Here is a 9,765-nt window from a genome sequence, read left to right as displayed (position 1 = left end):
GAATCAAACTCCTGAAAGTTGGAAATTTAGACTGACTTTCACGGACCATTCTATGGCCCGTAGAAGTATTTGTTAACCGTAGATGGCCCCCTTAGTTCCCTTGATTTCTGCGATCCCTAAGTATGACCGTTAGATGGCCTCCTTAGTTCCTTTTATTTCTATGATCCCTTAATACGACGGTAAAAGGGTTTATGAACCGTAAAAGGATACGTAAACCCAAAGTCCTAAAATTCCCCCATCTCAGTACTTTTCTACGAGTGTACATACGACTCGTGGATAGGTTTACAATCCATAAAAGGATCCTAAAACCCAAACTTCAGAAAACCCCAGAAAGTCAATCAACTTCTACGATTGGTTTCTACGCGTAAAACCTTCTACGGACCATAAATGGTCACCATAGATGAATTCGACAATTTTAATGAAGGATGTTTCCGCCTTTTCTACCTTTTTCAAGTCTAAAATTTGATGTATTGGGATACACTTAGGGTCTTTATCAGTTTAGTTTGACCCTAATACACTTATAATCACTCTCAAGACTTAGAGCAAGGATTCAAAGAGAGAAAGCTAGGGTTTCAAGCATGTTCTTCAATTTTCTTCAAGAATCTAGTTCTTCCAGGTATGTAAGGCTACTCATAGTGTTGGACCAAGTTCGTCCTCATGCCCTATATCTATATTCAGTTAGTAAATTTTAAAACTAGGGTTCTGATCCAAACTTTTCTTAGATTTTGAGTTTTCTACTATTCCTTATTATTGAAATCGAATCCCTATTATTGATATTGTGATTCTTTATGTGATTCAAATTCTTGATTGTTGTTCATGCTTATTTTTCAAATGAATCCTATTTGAGTTCTTTGAAGATTTTACATTGCCATATTTTATGAATTATTTTCAGTTAAAGTAAAAGTATTTCTAAGCTATTAGTGGAAAAAGAGTTTTAAGAGAACTTGAATGTCCCAAATGGATGATTTTACTTTGAAAAGAGCATGGTAATTTCTAAAGAAAGAATATCAGTTTCAGAAGAGATGTTAAGTCAGTTAAAGTAAAGTTCAGTATAACTTTAAAAACGTATTTTTTTTGAAGCATTGACTCAACATAGACAATATTATTATCATGAACGTTAACGCATGTTTTGGAGTAGTATTGAGCACCGATTTGGGAAAGAGTTAAGATAACCCAAACCCCATAAACTGTGCCACCATCATAGATAGGATCGTGTCATTGATTTGGGCGACTCCTCACCTAGCCTCGATGAGGGACTTTTTTAGATAGATCCATAAATTTAGTTATTGTCCTATGCTCATAGTGATGGTTGTCAGTTAGAGAAACACTCCAAGAAAAGTAGAATTATTATTTTAAGATCGCATTATAGCCTCATTTCAGTTGTAAAGCTTTACTTGTTTCCTTTAAACTTGCATTGCTTTACTTTCAGTCAAGTTATTTTCAGCATTACATGAATATTCAGTTCAGTTATTATTTTATTCAGCTTTATTACATACCATACATTACATGTACGGACGTCTTTCAACACTGCATTATTACATACCATATATGTATTCAGGATCATCAACAAGTGCTCTGTTGAGATCACTTTTCATCAGCTTTTGGTGAGACCTCCTTGCCTTCGGAGGCTCCACTTATTTATGTTCTTTTCAGTATTAGTAGTTCCTTTTGTGGTAGTCGTGGGACTTGTGTCGATATCTATCTTTAGTTAGCAGAGATTTCATGGACAAAGTTAGAGAGTCAGTTCAGTATTTCCTTTTCAGATGTTTTAAAGACTATTTCATATTATATTCCGAGTATTTTCATACAGTTGCAAGAAATAACTTATAAATGTTTTAAATGCTCATTCTTTTAAGCTTCCACATTTGAGTTTAGTGTTCCACTCAGTAGTCAGACAGTCGAGGGTTCGCTTGGGACCAACAATGGTTTCTGAGTGTCTGTCACACCATTAATCATTTTAATTTAAAAACACTTAAAATAAGTCAATTCAAACATACACATATTTTAAAAAAATTAAAAGTAAAATACACTTTAAAAAATTATGACCAAACACATTTTAAAACTTTAACCCAAACTTCAATCAAATATAATTTTTTTAAAAAATATTTGAAACTTTAGGGCTGAACACTAGCTTAATATTGGATTTTGAAGCGGCAGGTTTTTAGTCAGCAGAATTGTTTATGGGTTTGTTAGCCACTTTTCAGTATGCAGGTTTTAATTGAAAAATCGTGACTATACGAATTTGCAGGCTGCAGCAGTATTTTTCTTTTTTAAGATTAAAAACTTCAGTATTTAAATAAAATAAAAGAAATATTTTTTATAATTCAATTTTTAAGCTATGAATTGTTGCTTTTAATATAAAGAAATTGCAATACAAAATTTCATGTCCAACTTAATTTTTTCATCCCTAGAACCAAACCGCACTTGATAGCATTTGTGTTAACCACATAAATAAAAGATGAAATATCAAGTACAATAATACTGGTAAACCTTAGTCAATTGGCAAATATGGAACCCACTGTGACGGTCCTCTATGCCTTTTGCACTTCCTGGTTTTACAGTGAGAGGTTTAATTTTGTAATTCCTCTGTCTTAATTAATTTATGAGACATAGTTTGTATGAATTTTAAGGAATATGTGAACAATTTATAATATTTTAAAACTATTTTAAAAAAGAGTACATAGTTATGGATTTGCAAATAAGTGGGATCCAACGTAACATGGATAAAATGTGATAGTGTTATTAAATATTGCAAAATAAAGAAATGTGTTACTGGTGGTTAGACCGACTTTGTTGTGTGGGGCGAAATGTTGACTAGTCAAGAATTACCAGTTCAGAAGATGAAATTGCCGGAAATGAGGATATTGAGATGGATGTATGAGCATACTAGAAGCAATATAATTATGAATGACGATATTCGGGACAAAGTAGGGAGTGACCAACGTGATGGACAAGATGAGGGAAGGGAGACTGAGATAGTTTGAGCATGTGAAGAGGCAATGTGCGGATGCCCCAATGAGGAGGTAGGCCAAATTAGCATTGAATACAGGTGATTAGACACGATATGACACATTTTCAACTTACTGAAGATATGACCAGAGACATGAAGGTATGGAGATTGCACATAAGGGTAGAAGGTAGTTAAAAGTTATCTTATTATTAGCCTATTCATGTGTTTGTGTTAGTGGTAGTATAGAGCACTATGTTAGTTGTTGTATTAACCTATTCATATAGTCTTTGGTTTTCTTTACCTAGTATCACCTATTCATGTGTTTAGGTGATCACACTGTTTGCTTTATAGTAGGAGCATTATTGTAGTTTTTACTTTTGATATCTCATATCGTTAGTTTTAAACTGTGTTTCGAATATCACACTATTTGTTGGTTCACCATGTTAGTTGCCATATTTTTTACATTGTTTTCTTCTTCTTTATACTTGGATTGGCTGCACTTGTGCAGAGTATTTTTCGAAAATAGCCCGATTTCACTTGGTAGATTACTGTTGTTAGTCTTTTAGTGACTAACCCCCCAAAAATGTATCATATAAATTGAAACAGGAAGAATATTTCATTACAAAATAGTATATTAATTATATAGGAAAATGATATATCTATAAATAAAAGATCCCTATACTTTTTAGGCGGGTGAAAGTTTCCATATCTATTGACAAAATTATGCTAAACACCCACTTGATTTCCAGCCATTTCTCTTTTCCCCCAACTTTTGCCTGACAACCTCCTTTTCTAGCTAGTTAAAATAAGAATTATGGTAATCTCAAAAGAAGGAAAAGAAGAAAGCAAATAGCAGTATATAAAATCCCATATTGATATTCTATCAAATTAACAAGGCATGGTTGTTTACAAATTGAATTAATTTTAGAATATATACCTAATCTTACAAGACTTTAAGTCTAAAACGATTAAATAAAAAGTTAGTAAGGAAAAATTGTAATGTGAGTAATAGTTAAAAGGAGAATAGGAGATGATGAGACAAGAAGAATAGCTCATAATTTGAAATAGCTTAAGGTTATAAAAAGCCAAAGTAGACCTCCACAGAATAATAAACAGGACCTATTTAATTGGGTATACGAGAGAGAAATGATACAAAAGTTGAGTGTCAGTCACTACCAATACCATTCTGGGTTTTTGTGAGCTTCTCAACATGTCTGAAGGCCAAAACTTTTCTGGGTCCATTCCATTTCCTGTATTTAATGCAGCATAACTAGAAAAGATTACTACTCTATATGCAAGCAATCAAATCTGAGGTGTCAGGCCTGCCTGTAACCTTTACTAGAAAGAAGAATTTACCTTCTGCCAAGTATCAATCTTTGAAAGGGACTGCTTTGCTTTCATTTTGGTAAGAAAAAAATGATTTGCTTTCTTTTGAGCTGAATCTGTCATCAATGTATACTGATATTGATTTCTTGTTGTAAGTGAACCCCATATTTACCTTCTACATAAAATATCAACCTTCTGGTGTTAGAATGAAGTTTATCAACTTCTTGATGATATTTGTTCTTTATTTGGGCTCTGCCATTGGGCAGCTTCCCTCCCAGGACATATTGGCTCTGCTCGAGTTTAAGAAAGGTGTTGAGCATGATCCAACAGGGTTTCTCCTTGAATCTTGGAATGAGGAGTCCATTGATTTCAATGGATGCCCTTCATCTTGGAATGGGATAATGTGTAATGGTGATAATGTTGCAGGAGTTGTCCTTGACAACTTGGGTTTAGTTGCTCATGTAGATTTGAGTGTATTTGCTAACCTTACAATGCTTGTCAAGCTCTCAATGGCAAACAATTCAATTGCTGGGAAAATGCCTAACAACATAGGTAAATTTAAGAGCCTTCAGTATCTAGATATCTCAGGTAATCTATTCACCTCTTCTTTACCCCCAGAGGTTGGACATCTAGGGAGCTTAAAGAATCTGTCATTAGCTGGTAATAACTTCTCCGGCCCAATACCGGATACAATTTCAGGGCTTGTGTCTATCCAGTCTTTGGACTTGAGTCACAATTCTTTTTCCGGGCCTCTACCTTCATCTTTGATGAAATTGACTGGTTTGGTATACCTTAATCTATCTGTTAATGGATTCACAAAGGAAATTCTTGAAGGATTTGAGCTAATGGAAAATCTTCAAGTGCTCGACCTGCACGGAAATATGCTTGATGGCAATTTGGATCCAGAATTGTTCCTGCTTACCACTGCAACTCATGTTGACTTGAGTGGAAATTTGCTGGTGAACTCTGCTTCTAAGCAGCAGAAATTTTTGCCAGGTTTATCTGAGTCAGTCAAGTATTTGAATCTTAGCCATAATCAGCTAAAGGGTTCACTTGTAAGTGGCAATGAAGCTCAGATATTTGGCAACTTGAAGATCCTGGATTTGAGCTACAATCAGCTGTCAGGGGAATTACCTAGTTTCAATTTTGTTTATGATCTCCAGGTGCTTAAACTTGCCAACAACATATTTTCCGGATTTATCCCTAATGATCTTTTGAAAGGAGATGCATTGCTTCTCACTGAGTTGGATTTAAGTGGAAACAACCTCACAGGTAAAATACATGAATTTTCAAAACCCTTTGGTAAATAAAGTTATCTATTTGCGAACAACTTTTTTCACTGCTTTCCATAATCTCTTCATTTTGCAGGTTCAATAAGCATGATAACATCAACAACATTGCGCACCCTTAATTTATCCTCCAATGCTCTTTCTGGTGAACTTCCCTTCGTGACTGGAACTTCTGCGGTTCTTGATCTCTCGAAAAATCAGTTCAAAGGTAATCTAACTAGAATGCTGAATTGGGGGAATATTGAATTTCTTGACCTCAGCAAAAACCGTTTGAGTGGAAACATCCCTGAGGTTACAGCTCAGTTTCTGCGTTTATATCACCTCAACCTTTCACACAATACCCTGACAGGATCTCTCCCCAAAGTTATCACTCAGTTTCCTAAGATCACTGTCCTTGATCTCAGTTTCAACCAGTTGGATGGGCCTCTTCTTACTTCTCTACTAGCTTTGCCCACTATTGAAGAACTTCACCTACAAAACAATGCACTTGTTGGAAGCATTGATTTCTCTCCTCCGGCTAGTACTCTTAAGATTCGTGTTCTTGATTTTTCTCATAATCAGCTTGCTGGTTACTTTCCTGATGGATTTGGGTCATTGACTGCACTTCAAGTGCTTGATATATCAGGAAATAATTTCTCTGGATCTTTGCCAACTTCCATGGGTAATGTTAGCTCTCTTACTTTTTTAGATGTTTCAGAGAATCATTTCACCGGTGAACTGCCAAAAAACCTGCCTAACAGCCTCCAAAGCTTTAATGCATCACTTAATGACTTATCTGGTGTCGTGCCTGAGAATTTGAGAAAATTTCCCTTATCATCCTTCTACCCAGGAAACTCTGCACTTCAATTTCCAAATCCTCCCTCAGGCTCTGGTCAAGCTTCAACAGAAAAGTATAAGAGCAGGCAACTTAAAACTATTATCAAAGTGGTGATCATCGTTGCATGTGTGGTTGTTCTTGTTATTGTAATCTTGGTAGCCATTTTTATATTTTACTTACGTGCATCGAGGAAGTCTCAGGCACATGTTACTGACAAAGACATCCGCCGTCATACCCAATCAAATCCTTCTGGTTTTAGCAGTAGAGAAGGTGCTGTAGTTTCAACACAAGATGTTACAGCTGCTTCACGGAAAGCATCATCATCATCAGTAATTAGTCCAGATGAGAAAACGACAGGTTTCTCCCCTTCAAAAACGAGTCATTTCACTTGGTCACCAGAGTCGGGGGAATCATATACTGCAGAAAGCCTTGCTGATAATTTGGCCGGAGAGCTGTACTTCCTTGATGATACAATCACTTTTACAGCTGAGGAACTATCTAGGGCCCCAGCTGAAGTCTTAGGCAGAAGCAGCCATGGGACATCTTACAGGGCAACACTAGATAATGGGTTGCTCTTGACTGTGAAATGGTTGAGAGAAGGAGTGGCCAAACAGAGGAAGGATTTCACAAAAGAGGCTAAAAAGTTTGCCAATATTAGGCATCCAAATGTGGTGGGATTAAGAGGTTACTACTGGGGTCCCACACAACATGAGAAGCTTATTCTTTCAGATTACATATCTCCTGGAAGTCTATCAAGTTTTCTCTATGGTAATCCTTATTTTCTCTCATCCACCTTGCAGTTTGTCTTATGCATGTCGTTTGCTATAACACTTATAAGTCATAACATACTTTTAATCTTCTCTTATTTGATATTTTATAGTATTTCATGGCAAACAATTTGTTAGTTTGATATCTTGACAGTTCTTGTGGTGCATGAATATTCTCAGTCTGTGATACAAAAATTAAGGAGAAGAAGCCATTTCCATTTATTAGTTACAGCAGGCAGTTAGTGGCAGTTGCGATAACTGATTCTGTTAGACTGTTAGCGAGTCCACCTAATTCATTCAATATATATTTCATTCTCAATCATATATGAAACTACTTTCTCTTCTGAATCTATTCTCTCTTCTCTCTCTACATTTCTTCTTATTTAGCTGTTCTTCTCGAGGGAACTCCTGAAACAGTCACGTGATCCTAGAATTCCTTGTGAATTCCTGCAATCAAGGAACAGTCTGCATTATCATGAAATACTGTATAGCACTTTCACTGTGGAATTCTTCAACTTGAACAGCTGAAGTTTAACTTCTGATTTATTGTTGGAAAATTTTAAACTTGTCCAAGGCCCTATACACTATGTACTTCATTGTTACCTGGTCCAACTGGAAATGTAAGCAGGCCTTTACTTGGTCAATATCCCTGCACTGGCAGTAAGGTTCAGCAGTTGTTGTACTTTGCTCATAAAAAGGTCACGATGAACTGCAAATACTTCAATGCTGAAATACCTAATTTTCAATTGGTGATTATACCTACTCAACTTGTCCACCTTCATCGTGTTACTGCTGTTCTTTTGATGTCAAGATGCTATAAATAACTCTTCAGGAACTTTCGATAGTTCTTATTTTGTGAAAAAGAAGAGAAACATTGTTTCCTCTCAAAGACAGAATAATCTTTTTGTATGCTTTTGTGTACCCGAGACTTTTCCTCATTAGAAAGTAACTTTGTCCTGGTGACAATTTTTTGTTTGTAGTTTGTATAGTGTAAGGTTTATCTATATACCTTTTTAACGTGTGGCACCTTTGCAGATCGACCTGGAAGAAAAGGTCCACCCCTAACCTGGCCCCAAAGACTCAAAATATCAGTTGATATTGCGCGTGGCCTGAATTATCTCCATTTTGACCGTGAGGTTCCTCATGGAAATCTTAAAGCAACCAACATCTTGTTGGATGGTCCTGATCTTAATGCACGAGTTGCTGATTACTGCCTTCACCGTCTTATGACTCACGCGGGGACAATTGAACAGATTCTTGATGCTGGAGTGTTAGGTTATCGTGCACCAGAGTTGGCTTCGTCCAAGAAACCACTGCCTTCCTTCAAATCAGATGTATACGCTTTCGGAGTCATTTTGTTGGAGCTCCTAACTGGGAAATGTGCAGGTGATGTTGTTTCGGGTGAAGATGGTGGAGTGGACTTGACTGATTGGGTAAGGTTGAAGGTGGCAGAAGGTGGAGGATTGGATTGTTTTGATAATTTATTGTCAGCTGATATGGGAAATCCAGCAATGAAGAAGCAAATGAAGGAGGTTCTTGCAATAGCTCTAAGGTGCATACGTTTGGTATCGGAGAGGCCAGGTATCAAGACTGTATATGAGGACCTTTCATCTATTTAGTTTTCCTCATTTTGGCTTGGTGAAGAGATGTTTTTGTCTTTTGCTTGGGAATCAAATAGCTCATTGGCTTCCCTTGAGATGTACAATTAGGAAGTTTAGTGTGTGAATGGGCTAGATTTATTAACCATTGTTGTAAATTGGGGCATATTTATAATGTATACAACTTTCACCCCTCACCCCCCTTTTTCTTTTTTCTTTTGTTGAAAGATTCCAGTCTTTGATTACTCCTTTGGCTAGTCACGTCGAAATGATATTTTAGAACCGTAGAAGAAGAATGATGACACAAAAGTTATGTTTTTTTTTATTGAACTTTAACTCCAAACAAATACAAAAGGAAATACAACAAAATACGGCTAAAAACTTGCTAAATAATAGAGAAATTACAAGTGTTGTTTTTCTTAATTAGAAAATAGACTCCTAATAAACTTAAAATAAATTATTGAAAATAAGATATTCAGTTATCCAATTTTGCTATCAACTCCCACAATTGTAGCCCCAATTCTTGAGTGAGTTTTAACACGACTCAAGAATGTGTATGAAGACAAGATGGCCAAGATGATGAAAAAGTATGACTCTATTGAGGAGAATCTTAAGGAGATACGTAATGATCTTTCGGGAATGAATTAACAAGTATAGTCGCATGCTACCTCCATCAAACATATTGAGAAACAACTGGGTCATATTTCTTCGTCTTTGAATCCATGCCAGAAAGGAACACTCTCAAGCAATACAATTTAAAATCCTAAAAACAACAGGCAAATGCATGGCCGTAACTACCCAAACTGGTGCTCAAATAGTGGATCCCCCAATGCTAGTGATTGCGGATGAGAAAGCTAGCAAATATGAGGAGAATGTTGTAAGACCCCGAAAGTTGGAAAGTTGAAAAATAGAGTTCAAAGGAAGTTTTTTAGGAAATCTCAGCTTTTGGCACTAGGTGGTCCTTCACGGGCCGTGAAGCTCTCCACGAGCCGTAGAGAGCCACCGTGAAGGTTCCCTA

At 36.3% G+C, this 9,765-nt stretch overlaps 1 protein-coding gene across 1 annotated transcript; it reads left to right on the top strand.

Moving 5' to 3' along the window:
- The first annotated feature begins 4,010 nt into the window (after positions 1-4,010).
- LOC129874042 (LRR receptor-like serine/threonine-protein kinase GHR1) lies at positions 4,011-8,992 on the top strand. Its single transcript, XM_055949265.1, has 3 exons — positions 4,011-5,548; positions 5,645-7,150; positions 8,185-8,992. The coding sequence occupies exons 1-3, from the start codon at positions 4,483-4,485 to the stop codon at positions 8,766-8,768; spliced, it is 3,156 nt and encodes a 1,051-aa protein (XP_055805240.1). The 5' UTR covers positions 4,011-4,482; the 3' UTR covers positions 8,769-8,992.
- Positions 8,993-9,765: the final 773 nt, after the last annotated feature.

The sequence above is a fragment of the Solanum dulcamara genome, chromosome 11, assembly GCF_947179165.1.
Source record: "Solanum dulcamara chromosome 11, daSolDulc1.2, whole genome shotgun sequence".
NCBI classification, from domain to species: domain Eukaryota; kingdom Viridiplantae; phylum Streptophyta; class Magnoliopsida; order Solanales; family Solanaceae; genus Solanum; species Solanum dulcamara.
Note: the sequence above shows the minus strand (reverse complement) of the source record. Positions and strands in the feature narration are given on the sequence as shown.

Excerpts from the sequence above, each read along its gene's own strand:
- LOC129874042 (XM_055949265.1), top strand. The coding sequence starts at position 4,483 with ATGAAGTTTATCAACTTCTTGATGATATTTGTTCTTTATTTGGGCTCT. Across the intron at positions 5,549-5,644 it reads AAGTGGAAACAACCTCACAG|GTTCAATAAGCATGATAACA; the intron begins GTAAAATACATG and ends TTCATTTTGCAG. Across the intron at positions 7,151-8,184 it reads TCTATCAAGTTTTCTCTATG|ATCGACCTGGAAGAAAAGGT; the intron begins GTAATCCTTATT and ends GCACCTTTGCAG.